At 42.2% G+C, this 22,727-nt stretch overlaps 1 protein-coding gene across 1 annotated transcript in view; it reads left to right on the top strand.

Annotated features, from left to right (window-relative positions):
* DNAH7 (dynein axonemal heavy chain 7) overlaps positions 1-22,727 on the top strand; it is a 574,291-nt gene that overhangs the window by 373,639 nt on the left and 177,925 nt on the right. The window contains exon 46 of the mRNA XM_040440176.1: positions 19,034-19,188. Within this exon, the coding sequence (XP_040296110.1) occupies positions 19,034-19,188 (155 nt within the window). The remainder of the gene's footprint in view (positions 1-19,033; positions 19,189-22,727) is intronic.

Genomic DNA, 22,727 nt, shown 5'->3' with positions numbered 1-22,727 from the left:
CATATTGTACTTCATGACACTGGTAAAATGAAGTAAAAAAATAAAATTTTTATTTATAAAAAAATATCTAATTTACCAAAAATGTGTAAAAAATTGCAAATTTCCAAGTTTCAATTTCTCTACTTTTATAATACATAGTAATACCTCCAAAAATAGTTATTACTTTACATTCCCCATATGTCTACTTCATGTTTGGATCAATTTGGGAATGATATTTTATTTTTGGGGGATGTTACAAGGCTTAGAAGTTTAGAAGCAAATCTTGAAATTTTTCAGAAATTTTCAAAAACCCACTTTTTAGGGACCAGTTCAGGTCTGAAGTCACTTTGTGAGCCTCACATAATAGAAACTACCCAAAAATGACCCCATTCTAGAAACTACACCCCTCAAGGTATTCAAAACAGATTTTACAAACGTCGTTAACCCTTTAGGTGTTCCACAAGAGTTAATGGCAAATGTTGATCAAAATCACTGTAGAATTGCAGTGGCCAATATGGCGGAACTGCTCAGACCCCAAACACTGTAGCGTGTTTCTCATTGGGCGAGCAGTCCCATCGCATGTGAACCACAGAAATATCGTGGCAGATATGGAGGAGCTGCTCAAACCCCAAACACTGTAGCGTGTTTCTCATTGGGGGAGCAGTCCCACCGCATGTGGACCGCAGCAAACGACCATCCCGAGCAATTAATGCGTACAAAGGAGGACGCCAGCGCGGTCCACATGCACCACAAAAGCATCCTGCACAGGCAGAGCATTGTGCGGATGAAAATACAATTATATAAATCACTGAAGAAAATGCACCAAAAGGATATGTCACTGACTAAACTAGCTGGTCATGCAAGCAGATATTAAAAGCTGAGACTTTCGCCAATATGTTCCTGTCAGGAAGATATCGGAGCCCATCATTGCACCACGTCACGGTCACTCAGCATGGCATATATATATATATAATTGTATTTTCATCCGCACAATGCTCTGCCTGTGCAGGATGCTTTTGTGGTGCATGTGGACCGCGCTGGCGTCCTCCTTTGTACGCATTAATTGCTCGGGATGGTCGTTTGCTGCGGTCCACATGCGGTGGGACTGCTCCCCCAATGAGAAACACGCTACAGTGTTTGGGGTTTGAGCAGCTCCTCCATATCTGCCACGATATTTCTGTGGTTCACATGCGATGGGACTGCTCGCCCAATGAGAAACACGCTACAGTGTTTGGGGTCTGAGCAGTTCCGCCATATTGGCCACTGCAATTCTACAGTGATTTTGTTTTATATGTCTTGAATGTGCCTTCATCTGGCAATTGAACATTCCTTTGCACCTGGAATCCTTCATCACATGGTCTGATATGGGTGGGGCTCACGGTCCTGCTTTGTTCACATTGCACTGGCTGTCCTGCTAGGCATTTGTGTGCAGGCTGGGCTGTGAGCTGGATCACATCACCTTCAGACCGTGTTCACACCACAGTTAGCGTAGTGGTAGGACCCTTTGCCATGCTGAGTGACCGTGACGTGGTGCAATGATGGGCTCCGATATCTTCCTGACAGGAACATATTGGCGAAAGTCTCAGCTTTTAATATCTGCTTGCATGACCAGCTAGTTTAGTCAGTGACATATCCTTTTGGTGCATTTTCTTCAGTGATTTATACAAATGTTGATCAAATTTCAGAATTTAGATTTTTTGGCAAATTTTCCATTTTAATCCATTTTTTCCAGTAACAAAGCAAGGGTTAACAGCCAAACAAAATGCTATATTTATTGCCCCGATTCTGTAGTTTGCATAAACACCCCATATGTGGCCGTAAACGACTGTACGGGCACACAGTAGGGCGTAGAGGGAAAGGTGCGCCGTATGGTTTTTGGAAGCCAGATTTTGTTGGACTGGTTTCTTGACACCATGTCCCATTTGAAGCCCCCCTGATGCACCCCTAGAGTAGAAACTCCATAAAAGTGACCCCATCTAAGAAACTACACCCCTCAAGGTATTCAAAACTGATTTTACAAACTTTGTTAACCCTTTTCACTTTTTTTGGAGATTTTCCATTTTCATATTTTTTTTCCAGTTACAAAGCAAGGGTTAACAGACAAACAAAACTCATTATTTATGGCCATGAATCTGTAGTTTACAGAAACACCCCATATGTGGTCGTAAACTGCTGTACGGGCACACGGCAGGGCGCAAAAGGAAAGGAATGCCATACGGTTTTTGGAAGGCAGATTTTGCTGGACTGTTTTTTTTTACTCCATGTCCCATTTGAAGCCCCCCTGATGCACCCCTAGAGTAGAAACTCCAAAAAAGTGACCCCATTTTAGAAACTACGGGATAGGGTGGCAGTTTTGTTGGTACTAGTTTAGGGTACATATTTTGGTTGCTCTATATTACACTTTTTGTGCGGCAAGGTAACAAGAAATAGCTTTTTTGGCACCGTTTATTTTTTATTTACAACATTCATCTGACAGGTTAGATCATGTGGTAATTTTATAGAGCAGGTTATCACGGACGCGGCGATACCTAATATGTATACAATTTTTTTATTTATGTAAGTTTTACACAATGATTTCATTTTTGAAACAAAAAAAATGTTCTAGTGTCTCCATAGTCTAAGAGCCATAGTTTTTTCAGTTTTTGGGCGATTATCTTAAGTAGGGTCTAATTTTTTGTGGGATGAGATGACGGTTTGATTGGCACTATTTTGGGGTGCATATGACTTTTTGATCGCTTACTATTACACTTTTTGTGACGTAAGATGACAAAAAATGGCTTTTTTTACACCGTTTTTATTTTTATTTTTTTACGGTGGTCATCTGAGGGGTTAGGTCATGTGAAATTTTTATAGAGCCAGTCGATACGGACGCGGCGATACCTAATATGTATACTTTTTTATTTATTTATGTAAGTTTTACTCAATGATTTCATTTTTGAAACCAAAAAAATCATGTTTTAGTGTTTCCATAGTCTAAGAGCCATCGTTTTTTCAGTTTTTGGGCGATTATCTTGGGTGGGGTATGATTTTTGCGGGATGAGATGACGGTTTGATTGGTACTATTTTGGCGTACATGCAACTTTTTTGATCACTTTTATTAACTTTTTTGAAAATTTCAATTTCATCATAGTTTTTTTTTTTTTTATGGCGTTCACCGTTCGGGTAAAGTAACATGACCGTTTTATAGATCAGTTCGTTACGGAAGCGGTGATATCAAACATGTGTAGGGAATTTATTTCATTTTTAATCAGTGATAAATGTGTTTTTTGATTTTTTCATTTTTTCATTTTTTTTTTACCCAGACCCACTTGGTTCTTGAAGATCCAGTGGGTCTGATGTCTGTATAATACAGTACAGTACACTATATAGTGTATTGTACTGTATTTTACTTACACTTTGTCTGAACAGATCTATGCCTTTAGCACAGATCTGTTCAGCACCATGGACAGCAGGATGCCTGAGAAGGCGTCCTGTTGCCATGGGAACCTTCCCTGTCTGCTCAGTTGTGGCCACAACTGCGCAGACGGGGAAGGGTAAGGAGGGGGGCTCCATCCTTCTGTGACCCCATCCTGTCTGGGGGCTGCAAAGGCACAGCAGCCCCTAGATGGGAGAGGGAGGGAGCTCCCGACTGTTAACCTCTGCTCTTCCATACGGACCACGGTATGGAAAGGGTTAAATGGCTGACATCGCATCACAGATGTCAGCCGTTTATACCAGAGTGTCAGCAATGTGCTGACACTCTGGTATAACCACTGGCCACCAATGATTATTCAAGAGGAGGTGGGCGGGGGATCGCGAACCCCCCTGCATCTCCCGCCGCCATAAAATCATTCAGGGGTGCAGGTGGGGTGAAAAATATATATTTTAGGCATATTAAAGTTTCTGATCCCCGCGTTCCATCAGAAACTGCAGAAAGCGCAGCAAACCGCATGTCTGAATTGACCTGCGGTTTGTTGCGATCGCCGACATGGGGGGGTCATTTAGCCAAAGTGCCTGCTCAATGATTTGAGCAGGCACCTTGTTCCGAACACCGCCGGCCGGGCGGCAGTGATCGGAACAACACATGACGTACCGGTACGTCATGTGTCCTTAAGTACTAGGACAACATGACGTACTGGTACGTCATGTGTCCTGAAGAGGTTAAAAGAATAAAAACTGCTACAAGAGGACAGTTTTAAATTATAGGGGCAAAGGTTTAAAAGTAATATCAGGTAGTATTACTTTACTGAGAGAGTAGTGGATGCATGGAATAGCCTTCCTGCAGAAGTGGTAGCTGCAAATACAGTGAAGGAGTTTAACCCCTTAAGGACATAGGACGTACCGGTACGCCCTATTTCCCGAGTCCTTAAGGACACAGGACGTACCGGTACGTCCTGACTTAAAATCGGAATTCCGGAGCCGCGGGGGTTAATCGGAACGGGATGCCGGCTGAAATCATTCAGCCGGCATCCCGTAACAATGCAGGGGGGGGTCATTTGACCCCCCCGTATCGGCGATCGCAGCAAACCGCAGGTCAATTCAGACCTGCGGTTTGCTGCGCTTTTTGCAGTTTCTGATCGGATCAGAAACTTGAGAGTGCATAAAATCAATATTTTTCGGTGGGGGCGTTGCGGGAGGCGGGCGGTGCGGCAGGCAGGATCGCGATCCCCCGCCCGCCTCCCCATGAACGATCGTTGGCTTCTAGTGGTTATACCAGGGTGCCAGCACATTGCTGGCACCCTGGTATAAACGGCTGACATCTGTGCAGATGTCAGCCGTTTAACCCTTTCCATACCGCGGTCCGTACGGACCGCTGTATGGAAAAAGTTAACTGTCATCGGTCAGGGAGCTCCCTCCCTCTCCATCGGGGGGCTGCTGTGCCTTTGCAGCCCCCCGATGGAGAGGGAGAGAGCCCCCCGACAGCCCCCCTCAGCCCTGTGCTTACCCTTCCCCGTCTGCGAAGTTGTGGCAGACGGGGAAGGTTCCCATAGCAACAGGACGCCTGCTCAGGCATCCTGCTGTCCATGGTGCTGAACAGATCTGTGCTAAAAGCAGAGATCTGTTCAGACAAAGTGTAAGTAAAATACAGTGCAGAGCCCTATATATGGTTCTGTACTGTATTATACAGACATCAGACCGACTGGATCTTCAAGAACCAAGTGGGTCTGGGTCAAAAAAATGTAAAAAAATGTGAAAAAAGTTAATATAAAAAAAAAAACATTTATCACTGAATAAAAATTAAAAAAATAAAATAAAGTACACATATTAAGTATCGTCGCGTCCGTAACGACCTGATATATAAAACGGTCATGTTACTTTCCCCGCATGGTGAACGCCATAAAAATAAAAAAATAAAAACTATGAGAAAATTGAAATTTTGCCCACCTTACTTCCCAAAAAAGGTAATAAAAGTGATCAAAAAAGTCGCATGTACGCCAAAATAGTACTAATCAAACCGTCATCTCATCCCGCAAAAAATGAGACCCTACTCAAGATAATCGCCCAAAAACTGAAAAAACTATGTCTCTCAGACTATGGAAACACTAAAACATGATTTTTTTTGTTTCAAAAATGAAATCATTGTGTAAAACTTACATAAATAAAAATAAAGTATACATATTAGGTATCGCCGCGTCCGTATCGACCGGCTCTATAAAAATATCACATGACCTAACCCCTCAGATGACCACCGTAAAAAATAAAAATAAAAAAACGTGTAGAAAAAGCAATTTTTTGCCATCTTAAGTCACAAAAAGTGTAATAGCAAGCGATCAAAAAGTCATATACACCCCAAAATAGTGCCAATCAAACCGTCATCTCATCCCGCAAAAAATGAGACCCTACTCAAGATAATCGCCCAAAAACTGAAAAAACTATGGCTCTTAGACTATGGAGACACTAAAACATTTTTTTGGTTTTAAAAATGAAGTTATTGTATAAAACTTACATAAACAAAAAAAATTGTATACATATTAGGTATCGCCGCGTCCGTGACAACCTGCTCTATAAAATTACCACATGATCTAACCTGTCAGATGAATGTTGTAAATAACAAAAAAAAAAAACGTGCCAAAACAGCTATTTCTTGTTACCTTGCCGCACAAAAAGTGTAATATAGAGCAACCAAAAATCATATGTACCCTAAACTAGTACCAACAAAACTGCCACCCTATCCCTTAGTTTCTAAAATGGGGTCACTGTTTTGGAGTTTCTACTCTAGGGGTGCATCAGGGGGGCTTCAAATGGGACATGGTGTAAAAAAAAACAGTCCAGCAAAACCTGCCTTCCAAAAACCGTATGGCATTCCTTTCCTTCTGTGCCCTGCCGTGTGCCCGTACAGCGGTTTACGACCACATATGGGGTGTTTCTGTAAACTACAGAATCAGGGCCATAAATATCGAGTTTGGTTTGGCTGTTAACCCTTGCTTTGTAACTGGAAAAAAAATATTAAAATGGAAAATCTGCCAAAAATGTGAAATTTTGAAATTGTGTCTCTATTTTCCATTAAATCTTGTGCAACACCTAAAGGGTTAACAAAGTTTGTAAAATCAGTTTTGAATACCTTGAGGGGTGTAGTTTCTTAGATGGGGTCACTTTTTTGGAGTTTCTACTCTAGGGGTGCATCAGGGGGGCTTCAAATGGGACATGGTGTCAAAAAAACAGTCCAACAAAACCTGCCTTCCAAAAACCAAACGGCGCACCTTTCCCTCTACGCCCTACTGTGTGCCCATACAGTAGTTTACGGCCACATATGGGGTGTTTCTGTGAACAGCAGAGTCAGGGCAATAAAGATACAGTCTTGTTTGGCTGTTAACCCTTGCTTTGTTAGTGGAAAAAATGGGTTAAAATTGAAAATTAGGCAAAAAAATGAAATTCTCAAATTTCATCTCCATTTGCCAATAACTCTTGTGCAACACCTAAAGGGTTAACAACGTATGTAAAATCAGTTTTGAATACCTTGAGGGGTGTAGTTTCTTAGATGGGGTCACTTTTAGGGAGTTTCTACTCTAGGGGTGCATCAGGGGGCTTCAAATGGGACATGGTGTAAATAAACCAGTCCATAAAAATCAGCCTTCCAAAAACCATACGGCGCACCTTTCACTCTACCCCCCGCTGTGTGGCCGTACAGTAGTTTACGGCCACATATTGGGTGTTTCTGTAAACGGCAGAGTCAGGGCAATAAAGATACAGTCTTGTTTGGCTGTTAACCCTTGCTTTGTTAGTGGAAAAAATGGGTTAAAATGAAAAATTAGACAAAAAAATGAAATTCTCAAATTTCCTCCCCATTTGCCAATAACTCTTGTGCAACACCTAAAGGGTTAACAATGTATGCAAAATCAGTTTTGAATACCTTGAGGGGTGTAGTTTCTTAGATGGGGTCATTTTTGGGTGGTTTCTATTATGTAAGCCTCGCAAAGTGACTTCAGACCTGAACTGGTCCCTAAAAATTGAGTTTTTGTAAATTTCTGAAAAATTTCAAGATTTGCTTCTAAACTTCTAAGCCTTATAACTTCCCCAAAAAATAAAATATCATTCCCAAAACAATTCAAACATGAAGTAGACATATGGGGAATGTAAAGTCATCACAATTTTTTGGGGTATTACTATGTATTACAGAAGTAGAGAAACTGAAACTTTGAAATTTGCAAATTTTTCCAAATTTTTGGTAAATTAGGTATTTTTTTGTGCAAAAAAAAAATTTTTTTTTACTTCATTTTACCAGTGTCATGAAGTACAATATGTGACGAAAAAACAAACTCAGTATGGCCTGGATAAGTCAAAGCGTTTTAAAGTTATTAGCACTTAAAGTGACACTGGTCAGATTTCCAAAAAATGGCCTGGTCCTTATGGTGAAAATGAGCCCGGTCCTTAAGGGGTTAAGCATGCATGGGATAGGCATAAGGCCATCCTTCATATAAGATAGGGCCAAGGGCTATTCATAGTATTCAGTATATTGGGCAGACTAGATGGGCCAAATGGTTCTTATCTGCCGACACATTCTATGTCTCTATGCGCCAGCGGTCTTTCAGCGATTTGTCAATGATATTTTCCATCATTTAGTGGGAAGAGGCATTTAGTTCATTGTTATTTACCTTGATGATATACAAATTTTCTCACCCGATTTAGAAACTCATCAGGATCACGGGAGACTCATCAGGATCACGGGAGAATAAATTGTATGCAAAATTGGAAAAATTTGTATTTTCTGTCCAGGAGCTACCGTTTTTAGGATACCTGCTCTCTGACTCTGGTTTTCGTATGGACCCCAAAAAGGTCAGGGCGGTACTGGAATGGGACCGGCCTGAGAATCAGAAAGCTCTGATGCGTTTTTTTGGGTTTTACCAATTATTACAGAAAATTCATCTTGAATTATTCCACCATTGTAAAACCTTTGACAGATATGACTAAAAAAGGCGCCGACTTTTCTGTCTGGTCGGATGAGGCATTACAGTCCTTTTTTCTACTAAGAAATGTTTTGCGTCTGCTCCCATTCTGATGCAACCTGATGTGTCTCAACCATTCATCGTGGAGTTTGATGCATCAGAAGTAGGGGTCGGAGCAGTTATGTCGCAGGGTCCATCCCCTAGCAAATGGCGTCTGTGTGCTTTTTTCTCCAGGAAACTCTCAGCCACTGAAAGAAATTATGATGTAGGATATAGAGAGTTACTGGCCATTAAATTGGCCTTTGAAGAATGGCGTCATTGGTTGGAGGGGCTACTCATCCTATTATGGTATATACTGACCACAGGAATTTGGCTTACTTGCAGTCTGCTAAGCGCCTAAATCCTAGACAGGCTAGATGGTCACTGTTTTTTACTAGGTTCAATTTTGTGGTCACCTTTCGCCCTGGGGTTAAAAACATCAAAGCAGATGCGTTGTCACATAGTTTTCCTGGGTGGAGTGATTTGGAGGATCCCGCTCCAGTTTTGGCTGACGAGGTGGTGGTTTTCGCTCTGTACCCCGAGTTGGAGATGGAGGTGTTGGGGGCCCAGGAGGAGGCTCCTGATTCTTGTCCTCCAGAGTTGTTTGTTCCTGCTGAACTGCAATACAAGGTGTTCAAGGAACATCATGATACAGTCCTTGCGGGGACATCCTGGAAGCAAATCCAACATAGATCCTTTTTCCCCGAGATTCTGGTGGCCAGGGTTGCGCAAGGGTTTGAAGGGTTATGTGACAGCTTGTGAGACCTGTGCACGCGCGAAGGTGGCTCACACTTGGCCTTCAGGATCCCTTCTTCCTTTATCCATCCCGTCTCGTCCTTGAACGCATTTGTTCATGGACTTTATTAACGATTTACCGAGTTCCTCTGGGAGACCTGTGATTTTGGTGGTAGTGGACTGTTTCAGTAAGATGGCCCATTTTGTACCATTGCCTAGCTTGCCCAATGCCAAAACTCTCGCTCAGGTTTTTATCGATAACATTGTGAAACTTCATGGCATTCCCTCTGATGTGGTGTCTGATAGGGGGATGCAATCGGATGGTCAGACAGAGCGCACTAACCAAAACCTGGAGACCTTTTTGAGGTGTTTTGTTGCTGAGAACCAGGATGATTGGTCCTCGTTCTTGTCTCTAGCCGAATTTGCCTTGAATAACCGTAGACAGGAGTCCACTGATAAGTAGCCATTTTTTGGTGCATATGGTTTTCACCCACAGTTTGGTACTTTTTCTGGGACTGGATCTTCTGGGATGTCAGAAGAGGAGAGATTCTCTTCCGCCTTGTCATCTATCTGGCGGAAGATCCAAGTTAATTTGGAAAAGATGGTTGAAAGATATAAACGGATGGCTGACAGGAGACGTATGACTGGACCGGACCGGTGTGTGGGTGATTCGGTGTGGTTGTCCACTAGAAACATTTAGTTGAAGGTACCAGCTTGGAAATTGGGTCCAAGATTTATTGGCCCTTACAAAATCTCTGCGACTGTCAACCTGGTGGCGTTTCGTCGGGATCTTCCGCAGACCTGGAAGATCCATAATGTGTTTCACAGGTCTTTATTAAAGAAATATGTGGAACCTGTGGAACCATCTCCATTGCCACCTCCCCCTGTCCTGGTGGATGGCAATTCGGAGTTTGAAATCTCTAAGATTCTTGACTCACATGTTCTTCGGGGTTACCTCCAGTACCTAGTGCACTGGAAGGGATACGGTCCCGAGGAAATAATGTGGGTTCCGGCTGCTGATGTCAGTGCTAGCCACCTGGTGAGGGCTTTTCACAAGGCACACCCGGATAAAGTTGGTCCGGGGTGTCCGGAGGTCACCCGTAGAAGGGGGGTACTGTCACGCCTTTCCCTGTGAATGTGCGGAGATCTGTCAGACTGGCTGCACATGTCTGACTTCTTTGTTTAGGTTTGAGCTGGATCCACCTTCCCTCAGGTGTACTGGATTTCATTGTTAGTGAGGCTATTTATCCCTCCTTCCCCCAGTGGCCTCTGCGGGTTATAGTTCTTTTCTGGGAGTTCTTGATTTGTGGTGGATCGTCTGCTCCACCTCTGGTCAAGATAAGTCCTCTCCTTCATTTCCCTTTGTGTGTTTTATCTAGGCCTCTAGGGAGACGCTTGCTTCTTCCTGGTTTGAAGAAGCAGGTTGCCTCTTCCCTTTTCCCTGCTTCTTAGGGTTTGCCCAGGGTGTTCAGGTTTAGGCATGAGGGCATGTGCATATCCACCCTAAGGGTATGCACATGGGTTGTCACGACCATGGTCATGGTCGTGACTCCTGTATCCGCATGCTGTTGCCTGCGGTCTGGTTTGGTTTTTTAACCACAGGTGAGGGCCGCTAGTATGTTGCCTCATTTGTGGTTGCCGCTGGCAACATATAGTTATTTTGAAGTTTAGCAGCCTGAGCTGGTGCTAGGCAGCTTGCTGCAATGTGCATGCGGTTGCACCTGGCAACCTATCTTTGTTAGGTGTGTCTTTTGTATGTCTGGTGTGCACAGGGTTTTAGTTATGTGTGCACTTTCTCCTTTAAGTGGCTATCTTCCCTTCCCTGGTGTGAGAAGGGTTAATTCCCTTCTGTGTGTGTGAACACTGGGTGTGTCTGTGTGGGCGTGGCCACTTTGGGCTATATAGCCTCAGTTGAGACCTGATGTCTGAGGGGTACTCCAGCCTTGTTTGTAATCTGGAGGCACCCTCCTGGTCCCTTATACCATCTGCCAGTGAGGTCCACCCTTGTGGTCAGAAATGTTGTTATGTGATGTGAAGTTTATGTTTATGTGGTGTCTGTTATTAGTGCAGCTATGGTTCTGGCTTCTTGTGTGTTTATGTGTGCTGTGTCCTTTTATGTCTGTGTGTGGACTCCAGCATTTGTGTCCAGGGATCCAGTCAGTGTGTCTGTGGCAGGTAGGGGTGGAAGTCTTTCACTCTCCTGCCATATCCATAGTCTGTTTATGTTTATATCCCCTTGCAGCTCGGCCAGTTTAGACTCCTGTTTCTCCGCATCTAGGAGGAACAGGTGGTCTACCCAGCTCCTAGTTCAGGGATCGGCGGAGGGTGAGTAGGAATCCGAGGTTCCTGAGCATGAGCCCTCCTACCTTCAAGGTCGGCTCATGCAGCTAGGAGTCAGGGTCAGAATTAGGGATGCGTTAGGAGGTGACCTGCTCCCTAATTCTACTGTCCTGGCCGAGCAGAGACTAACATCTCGTGTCATCGCATTGCTGAGGGTTTTCCCCATCCTCAGCCGTGACAGTATGAAATAACTACATGTTGCCAGCGGCAACCACAAATGAGGCAACATACTAGCGCCCCTCACCTGTGGTTGAAAAACCAAACCAGACCGCGGGCAACAGCATGCGGATACAGGAGTCACGACCATGACCATGGTCGTGACATGGGTACAGAAGTTTAGGGAAAGCTTTTTGGGATCGCTAGGAGGTGACCCTTTTCTCCCTAGCTTTTGGGCCTAGTCTTTTGTTCTGTTTGTTTTCCTGTGTTTGGTTATTTCCCTGCTTACTTACCTATCGTGACAGATATCCAGAGTTTGTCTTTTCAAAATAGACATATGAGTGCTGCCAGCATTGCTGCAGAGGTTAAAGGGGTGTGGGGTCAGCCTGTCAGTGCTCAGACCATACGCCGCACACTGCATCAAATTGGTCTGCATGGCTGTTGTCCCAGAGGGAAGCCTCTTCTAAAGATTACACACAAGAAAGCCCACAAACAGTTTGCTGAAGACAAATAGACTAAGAATATGGATTACTGGAACCATATCCTGTGTTCTGATGAGACCAAAATAAACTTATTTGGTTCAGATGGTGTCAAGCGTGTGTGGCAGCAACCAGGTGAAGAGTACAAAAACAAGTGTGTCTTGCCTACAGTCACGCGTGGTGGTGGGAGTGTAAGGCTGGGCTCACACCTGAGCGTTTTACAGCGCGTTCCTATGCGCTGTAAAACGCTCAACAGGCAAGAACCAATGGTTCCCTATGGGAATGGTTCTCACCTGAGCGTTTTACAGCGCCTACGAACGCGCTGTAAAACGCCCTACGCCCCAAGAAGTACAGGAGCTTCTTTGGGGCGTATGGTTGCGCGTTCCCGTACATAGACTTCCGGGAACACGCGACAATGGGCGTTTGCTAGTTTCGGAGCCGCGTATGTGAGACGCCCGATAAAATCATGCATACAGAGCGCAACAAAGTACGCTCATGTGTGAACCCAGCGTAATGGTTTGGGGCTGCATGAGTGCTGCTGGCTGTGGGAAGCCACAGTTTATTGATGGAACCATGAATGCCAACATGTACTGTGACATACTGAAGCAGAGCATAATCCCCTCTTTTTGGAAACTGGGCCGCATTGCAGTATTCCAACATGATAACAACCCCAAGACGACCACTGCCTTGCTAAAGAAACTGAGCGTAAAGGTGTTGGACTGGCCAAGCATGTCTCCAGACCTAAACTCTATTGAGCATCTGTAGGACATCTTCAAATGGAAGGTGAAGGAGCTCATGGTCTCTAACATCCACCAACTCTGTGATGTCATCATGGAGGAGTGGAAGAGAATTCCAGTGTCAACCTGTGAAGCTCTAGTGAACTGCCAAAGAGAGTTAAGGCAGTACTGGTAAATACTGGTGGCCACACAAAATATTGACACTTTGGGCACAATTTGGCCATTTTTACTAAGGGGTGTAGTCACTTTGGTTGCCAACGGTTTAGACATTAATGGCTGTGTGATCAGTTATTTTGAGGGCACACCAAATTTACAGTTATACAAGCTGTATACTGACTACTTTTACATTGTATCAAAGTGTCATATCTTCAGTGTAATCCCATGAAAAGATAGAATAAAATATTTACATAAATGTGAGGGGTGTACTCACTTTTGTGACATACTGTATCTTATCTTCTTATCTATTAAGTAAATCCTGTGGCGAATCAGAGTTCTCTAAAAATACAAATAAAGAAGTCGGATATGCAATCCAGTATATGTGAAATGCAGCAGAAACTATAAAGAGTAATCCCGAAACTCCACTTGTAAATCCACAGAGAAAAAGAGTAGTTCCGCGCAGTCTCTACTTATGGTTAGTCAGTCATTGCATGTGATGTACATTCTCACAGAAATCCTTCCTCATATACGTCTGTGAGATTGCACGGTTTTTCTTTAGCCCTCGGGGTACTTCAGATCCAAATGTTATAGCCTTTTCTCAATGCCGAGTGATCCTCTAGGTGTCCAATACCTTTCTTCACTTCAGCAAGAGATCCTATAAAAGGATATCTGCATAGTGCTCACCGTGTTTATGATATTAAAACAGGTTTTTATTGTACTTACAAGATTTAAGACTTCCTTCATTCACATAAAAATTTCATAAAAACTCATAGCCCGACCAAGGTTTCGCACCGCTTCATCAGGGGCGTGTCACCATCTATGTCTGGTGTAAGTGCTTTTAAACCTCCTGCTCGCGGCATCGTTTCCGCTTTATATGTTTAAAAATATATAAATATCCATCTAAAATGGTTTATAAACATTCCATTCCATTACACTTCATTTAAATACTAAAACATTTAAACACAGTTTGCCACCATGAACTCATCACTGATTTTAAAATGGTCATGTAGTCTCTATAGGCAGCTCATTCACCTTTTGTTTCCTGGACAAAGAGTATCCTTTTAACAGGCATATCTGTAAAGAATACATATCTTTTAACAGACAGCTCATTAACCTTGTGTTTTCCTGACACGGAGTGACTACTCTCACAATCTCTACCTATTCTAACTACTACTTGGCACTCCTCCAATTCATGGAAATTGCATGTGCTCCCTAGAGCTATCTGTATTAATCAGAACCTATGCTATAATATAAGGTATCGCCACGGGAAATACTTCTGTATTGGGACACTGTGTTTAATACATAGAAACCGCTTTCACATCCCACTCTATATTCAGACGTGCAGGTTGCAGGGTCCGCATCTGATATATCCATTCCATCTCCTTTTTATTTATATACTCAACTGGATCTCCACCTCTCCATTTGTTTCGCACTAACTCCACACCAGTAAATTTCATACCTGACGGATTGCTTTGATGGCATTTTTTAAAATGCGCTGATACGCTGTGTGTCTCTAAGCCTTTCCTTATATTTCTAAGATGTTCCCCTATCCTTACTTTTAATTTCCTCAGGGTTCTGCCCACATATTGTAATTTACAGGGACATTCGAGCACATATATTACTCCTATGTTTTCACAGGATCTATGTCCTTTTATCTTAAAGTCTTTATTCCCCACATTACTTCTAATCAGAGCCTTTTTCTGGCGTTTTTTTCTCTTCTTTAGTTCGATTCTTACACGTGGCACAAAAGCCGCACCATGTGAATTGTCCATTAGGTAAAAAAGAGGCTCTACGGAGTGAGCTGTGGACTAATTTGTCCCTAATAATCGGTGCTCTTCTAAATATGAACTGAGGATTATTCGGAAGGATATTGCCCAATATTGGATCGTTGTGCAATATTCTCCAATTGTTTTGAATAATTTTCTTTAGCGATGGACAAAGACTCGAATACTAGGTAGAGAAGGCAATCTTATAGCCTTTATTACCATTATTATCCCTCTGACCCTTATTATTTATTTTTTATGTCGTGTCCCTTTCATCTCATATTTCTGTGCAACTTCCTCTTTTTCTTTTACTAGTACAATTTCATCGTAGCCTTTCTCCATAAACCTCTGCTGAATGATCTCACTTTTATTATATTAAACACTCTTCCTGGTACAATTCCTCTGGATCCTTTGGCAAAGCCTTCGAGGTGTATTGGTCTGTGGGTTTAAAATACGTTCTTGTTTTGATTAGTCCCTCTTCTACAAATATTTCTAGATCCAAAAAACACACTTTTTCTTTACTGGTATTCACTGTAAATCTCAAATTCCAGTTATTATCATTTAGGAACACTATAAATTACCCCAAACCTTCTTCTCCTCCCTTCCAAATAAACACACAATCATCTATATATTTTTTCCATACACAGCGGAACCCATCTTTTTCTCCCTTTTTTTGAACAATGAATCAATATATAGATACTCCCAATATGCCATAAATAGGTTTGCCAGGATAGGTGCGAATTTCGTGCCCATCGCGGTAACGACCTTCTGTAAATAGTACACCTCATTAACCCAAAAATAGATATGTTACAAATAGTACTCTATGCATTTTAAAATAAAATATTTTTGTTCATTCTCCATTCCTATATCTCTATCCAAATAAAACTTCACTGCCTGTACACCAATGTCTTTGGGAATAATAGTGTACAGGGAAGTGACATCGGTCATAGCAAGTATCATATCTTCCTCAAAGATTTTGTTCTCCCTTAATAACTTCAAAGCATCACTAGTATCTTTAAAGAAGAAAGGTGTTTCTATCACGTATTTCTGCAGGAACACATCAATCTATTCAGAGTCTCTACTGTTGATATATTCTATAACAGAGACTATTGGTCTTCACGTTTTTGTTTTTTTTGGTCCTTATGGATCTTTGGGAGGAAATATATAACTGGGGTCCTAGGATGGGGATTGTTGAGATAGTCATATTCTTTTTTTTGTTCAATATTTGGTTTATTGTCATTTTGTTCTGCTTGGCCTTCCTCATCTTTTCTATGCATAGGTTTCTGTATTGGACCATTGTATTGGGATCTAAATTCCCTGTCTGGGTACTGGGGTCTATAATTTGATCTATATCTGGGGTTATAATTGTTTCATATCCCCTTCTCCCATATCCATATTGTGGGTAAAATATCCTATATGGTGTATCTCTCCTATAGTTGTTTTTACCCTGTTACTGGAAGGGTCTATACCAGGGGTGCACAACCTTTTCTGGTTGGGGGCCACGTTGTGAGCCTGAACCAATTCCAAGGGCCGAAAATAAAACTTAAAGGGGTGATACCAACTGAAATACTATTTTCATGGCATATTGAACATACAGTATATCTCATAAATGTCTAGTTACACTTCTAGTACTCCCATTTAATGGGAAAATACATGAAAGATACATGTGAGCAGCCACAAGACATAGACATACATGTCTGTTACCAGATGATTGAGGGCCGCACAGAATGGTATCGAGGGCCGCATGTTGCCCCCGGGCCGCAGGTTGTGCACCCCTGGTCTATACGGTCTCCTTTCTGTATAGGGACCCCCATGCGTTTTCTCCTGGTGCTGCCTGTTTTCTACCTGATAGTCCCCTATTCTCCCTTTCTTTTTAACTTCTTGTTCCACTTTCATAATCTCTTTCTGGCATTTTTGGGATAACTCTATATATTCCTCCATCTGTTTAAATGGTTCAAGTTTCATTTTTATTTCTTCACTATGGCTATTATCACTATTTGCTAATTTTTGTTTTCTCTTACCAGTAATAAATCTTATTGCACCCAAACCACATTCATTTAGAAATTTTTCCCAATCATGCAAATCATCTGTATTGTTGGATTTAAAAGGTAATTGCCAGCGCAAATCCTCAGGGATTTTCAATAAAATTAAGCAAGCAGTAAACCTAGGTGCAGACGCAGATCAATCACACATTGAGAAAGGGAGAATTGGCCTAGCCAGTTATAATATTCCTGTCATTATTAACCACCTGAAACAAGTTAATGTGCCTGCTTTTAGTGACCACAGTGACAGAAATGGAATAGATATTCCAATCATGAAACAGATGGCAATTATCATTTTAATTTCTTGTGTGATTACACATTTTTTGTCCATTTCATTTACTTCTACTACTGTATTTTCATAATTTGTAGACTTTTATTTTATCCTTACATTTAGTAAATTTAGTGATATGGACAGAAATCATATTGATTATAAAATTGTAAACTTTATGTTGAAGAAGCACCACTCCTGCTTCTTCTGTGTTCTTTTCCCCAAGTACTCTGTCTAGATGTGATGTCTGTATTTCAATCAGGCATTAAAATGTTTTGAATGCCATTCTATTGTGGTATTAGGCCCAACACCATACACAATATAAAGAGATCATGACAGCCAAGCAAAGTATAAAATCTGTTATGCAAGGCATTTTACTAGGGGCTGTTTTGTGTTTCAGTACCTAGACTTCTATTATGACGGAATGCAATACAGAATGCCTCTTATAGGCTTCCGTGGTGCATATCGTCATAGAATTCCATTATGGTCCGTGGTAACGGAAACCATTACGGAAATAACCCGAACGCCGAACTTGCAAATCGCAATTCCGCTCAACACTATTTGTAAGTGTAAAGGCATTCGCTATGACTTTTTGCTGCTATACTGTATGTTCTCTCTATAGTAGCTTTAGTATTACCTTGTTTCAATTGCCTCACCTCTTTATGAAATTTAAACAGTCCTCACCACATTATCCTCACCGCTCGTATGAACTCTACAACTGGGAGATTCCTTGCCACATGTTTAAGGTGACAGCTGGTAGCTTGTAGCAAGGAGTTCCCCTAAAAACACATCTTTTTAGGTTAGCCTATCGCATCCCCTGATCTAACCCTTCTCCATTCACTGCCCCCTTCTCCCCTCAGAATTATTTTTCTGAGGGCTCATGCACATGACTTTGTGCTGGCCGGGCCCGTGCTGTGGACCACAAATTGTGTCCGCGATCCGCATCCGACGGTCCGCACTCCGTAATGCTTCCGTGGGGTTCCGATCTGTACTTCCGCACCGCATCTCCGGGTTTGAGGACCCATTTTATGTGAATGGGTCCGCATCAGTGATGCGGGGTGCACACGGCCTGTGCCCGATGTATTGCGGGGCAATGGCTGTGTGAATGAGCCCTGAACCTGATTTGTCAGCCTCCACCACACCCCATACACTCAGAAGCGGAAAGGGAAAGAGCAAATGTGAAAGTAGCCTTAGATCTACTACCCTGTTGTATTAAGATGGCCGGACCATTGCACAAAACAAGCGCTTCTACCTTTTTTCTCACCTCTGTCTCCTCATAGATTGTAAGCTCTTGTGACTACGATCCTCACACCTCTTCTTTTAAATGTTGACCTGTTTGTTGTTATCTTATTTATGACTCTCTTTGTACTTGAACTTCCGGAATGTAAAATGCTGCAGAATATGTTGGTGCTATATAAATAAAGATTATTATTACTACGAGTCCTAAAATTTCATATTGCTATTGACAATGGGAAATACATATCTTCTCATACAAAAATTGGATCTTAGTACACTAATACACCTAAACCCACCAAAGCAACAAGAGCCCGTTAACAAGTCGTATAAATTGATAAATACTATGGGCTTCATGTATCAAGACAAAGAAACTGTCCTTGTTGCCCATAGCAAATAATCCAGGGCAGCTATCTTCCTTCCAGAAATGAACACTGAGCTGTGATTGATTGTGATAATCAATAGGCTTTTTGCCTGTTAGACAGTTTGATAAAGGAGGCCGATAGTATTTAGCAAGTTTTCTCCATATGAGTTATTAAAGGGTTATCTGTAGCAGCCTGCGGGAGATGCAGCGGCGGCTGTGCGGGGATCAGGAACGATGCCTGGAGCGGGGTAAGTATAATCTATATTATGAGCTCTGGCATTAGGGGGCATGTTTTAGACTTTGGATAACCCTAAAGTGTACTAAGTGTATGTACAGTACAAATAATCAGTATTAAGTATGTACACAAATGTAATTCCAGGAATGCAAGACGCTGGCCTTTGATGATTGATCCTCAGGGTCAGGCAAATAAATGGGTGAAGAATATGGAAAAGGCCAACAGCTTACATATCATTAAGCTAAGCGATCCTGATTTTGTGCGAACTTTGGAAAACTGCATTCAGTTTGGAACTCCAGGTAGGTTAGATCAAAAATTATAAATTAATTGCCAGCTTGTATGTAGAAATCAAAGAGTTAAATATACCCTTTCCCCAAGATGACTGGTGAATTTCTTGCTTTTCTGCTGATTATTAATCACATTAAAACTGTAATTGCTGTATTAGCAGCAGGTGGTAAAATCTGGATGCTGAAAGACTGATTTGTGTAACATTCTTTTAATTAGCTCTTTCCATTGTGCCGTGGAGTATGGCATGTTTATGTATTCATTAAAAAGAAGATTTTTCTGAATGCAGTTGTTGGGTAAAAATTATATTTTACACAGTGGCAGATGGATAAATCTTACCTTCTTGCTTTTTCAGGATACTGGCAATATACATAATTTTCCTATGAGACAATTTTATTTCCCTTCCTTAACCAAATAAATCCAGAGTACAAGACTTGCAGTGTCTAAAAGATATTTTATTATTGTAAATGAAAAAGAACATAGAATTATTACAGTAACTTTATAGCTTCAGGCTTGTCAGTTATTGAATGATTTCTTGATCTATTAAAGGGTCTTCAAGATGCTGCCCATAGTAAATTTGTTTTTGATATAAACAAAGTCATAAGTACATCCTTTAATGTACATACGGTATTCTTTCTCCTGGTTGAAGACTAAGGGTACCGTATATTTACATATGGCCAATTTGTTCCTGAAATTTCTGCAACTCTCCCATTTATCGAAATGGGTTTTTACAGGAATCGCATTCCTGCCACTAAAGCAACTCCATACAAAGTAACTGATTTTCAGTTACATAAATCTGCCACTTGTGAATATGATAAGGTTCTCTTTAGATGCATTTGGATTCCTTTAGATACCAGCTGGGAAGTGCAGTAGAAACATAACTTTTGTGGAATTTTATCATTAGGAGCAGTGAGAATATGAACGTTTTATTCTGCTAAATTCTGCACCTTGACACTGGGTTCAGACCTGAGCGTATTTGATATGCGCGTTTAACGCACGTTTTTGTCACGCGTTTTTGTGTGCGTTTTTGTCCATAGTCAACGCGCGTATTACACGCGTTTGTGTGATTGATAGCAGTGTCCTATGGCCGCAAACGCGCGACAAAACGCCCCAAAGAAGCTCAAGAACTTGTTTATGCGTCGGGCGTTTTTCAGCGCGTTCGAACGCGCTGTAAAACGCAAAAATGTGAACCAGTCCCATAGGGAAGCATTGGTTTGCATCGGTTATGCGTTTTACAGCGCGTTCGAACGCGCTGTAAAACACGCAAGTGTGAACTTAGGGTAAATGCAGTGAAGACAGAGCTTTATTGTGAAGAGCTCTCTTCATTAAGTTGCTTCACGGCCCCTCCCCTCTGCTATGACTGACAGCTGTAGCATCCAACCAGGAGACCACTACAGCTGTCACTCAGCAGAGGGTAGGGGCTGTGTAGCAGCTCAATGCAGAGAGCAGAACGCTCTTCACAATGAAGCTCCACCTCTATCTGATGATACAAGCTCCTCAAAGGTATGTTTCTTCTTCTCTAGCCCTTACCTAGTGCTGTCAACAGTTTAGCTTTAAAAACTTGTAAGGGGGGGGTCAGACCTTACAAACAGAAAGGCTCTTTATGGCCTTTAGTTTACATTCATCTCTACTCTAGGGTGGTAGAAGTAATTAGGCAGCCGCAAATGGAGCTTAAACAAGGCAGTTTTTACCGGTCTCTTGTGGGGCAACAATGGTAAGGCCACTTTCACAGGAGCGAGTATTCCTCGCGGGTGCAATGCGTGACACGAATGCATTGCGCCCGCACGGAATCCGGCCCCATTCATTTCAATTGGTCTGTGTACATGAGCCTTGTTTTTCATGCATCACTTGTGCGTTGCATGAAAATCGCAGCATGTTCTATATTCAGCATTTTTCATGCAATGCTGGCCCCATAGAAATGAATGGGGCTGCATGAAAATTGCATTACATCCGCAAGCAAGTTCGGATGCGATGCGTTTTTCACAAATGGTTGCTAGGAGATGTTTGTAAACCTTCAGTTTTTTATCATACGTGTGAAAAATGCATCAATGCGCATTTCACCGGAGCAATAAAAACTGAACGCAATCGCAGGCAAAACTGAATGAACTTGCTTGTGAAATCGCGCATTTTTAACTGAATGCATCCGGACCTATTCGGTATCGCTCGACTGCAAGGGGCCTAACAGTCTCTCAGTGTGGGAACTGGCTTTGTTTGAGGCAACATATTATTTAGGTATGCTTTCTCTTTAAGTGGAAACAAGCAAATATAACACAGTCCATTTTAGGAGTAACAGTGTACTATCCCTTTGGCTGGCGTTGCACCAGCTTCTGGACAATGAGATTCTGGATCTGGTCTGAGTGGCACCAATGAAGATGGCTGCATCTGCAGATATCAGCACAGTTATCTGTGCAGTCTGTAACAGACATTCCCAGGTTGTGGTATCTTTATACTTAGAACCACTGTGCACACTTGCCTTAGTCATGGTGTGTGGACACTTGGTTACGGGACGATCTCTAATACATTCCTTGTCTGCTTCCAGATGAATGGACTAGGCAGCTTTTTTCTACCCCTTACATCTGCCCTGAACTCCTCTGCAAAGCTCAGCTACTGTATGGCCCTATTTATGCCCTGAATCTTAACCATTATGGCTAGTACTAATCACCTCAATTTGCTAGCTAGCTACAGGCAAGAATATTGCCAGCTATTTCTCAGTCTCTGGCAGTCCTGCTTCTCAGAATGTTGCTGGCCTGCACTTCTGTTTATGCTCTTTCAATGTTCTCCCCGCGCTCTCTACAGCTTAAGGACAAGCATAAATTTAATTAATTTAAATGTTCCCAAAAGATCCTTTTGCATGCACATATTATCCAACAATATTAATACAATTTGTCAGTAGAAGACAGCACTTACTCAGTGTTGCTCACAATACACATATTTACAATGCAATGCATTTCTCAAGTGTAGCTCATTTACAGTGCCCATCTCATCCTGCCAAATGAGATATGTTTTGCCTGGAATGGATATATGTTGTGGCAGGCTACCTGCAACATTTCCCACCATTAGATAGCTATGTGCACACAGTCTATTTTACCCCCTGTCATGCAGTCATGCAACCAGCAGTCAGCTATTTCTGGAACTTCCATAGTGGTGAATGGTAGGGCTGTGCTTGTGCGGTGCATTCTGCTTCTCTTCGGGAGTCCCGTTCTGGAGATAGGCACGGGTCCCAGAGGTGGGACATGCACCTATATGACACTGCTGGCATATCCTAGCAATATGTCCTCAGTGTCTGAGATGGGAATACCCCTTTAAGTGTAGAGAGATATACACTGCGTGCAGAATTATTAGGCAAATGAGTATTTTGACCACATCATCCTCTTTATGCATGTTGTCTTACTCCAAAGCCTACTACCAATTAAGCATATTAGGTGATGTGCATCTCTGTAATGAGAAGGGGTGTGGTCTAATGACATCAACACCCTATATTAGGTGTGCATAATTATTAGGCAACTTCCTTTCCTTTGGCAAAATGGGTCAAAAGAAGGACTTGACAGGCTCA

The sequence above is a fragment of the Bufo bufo genome, chromosome 7 (genome assembly GCF_905171765.1).
Source record: "Bufo bufo chromosome 7, aBufBuf1.1, whole genome shotgun sequence".
Taxonomy (NCBI): domain Eukaryota; kingdom Metazoa; phylum Chordata; class Amphibia; order Anura; family Bufonidae; genus Bufo; species Bufo bufo.
The sequence above is the reverse complement of the archived record's forward strand: the minus strand, read 5'-3'. Positions and strand labels throughout refer to the sequence as shown.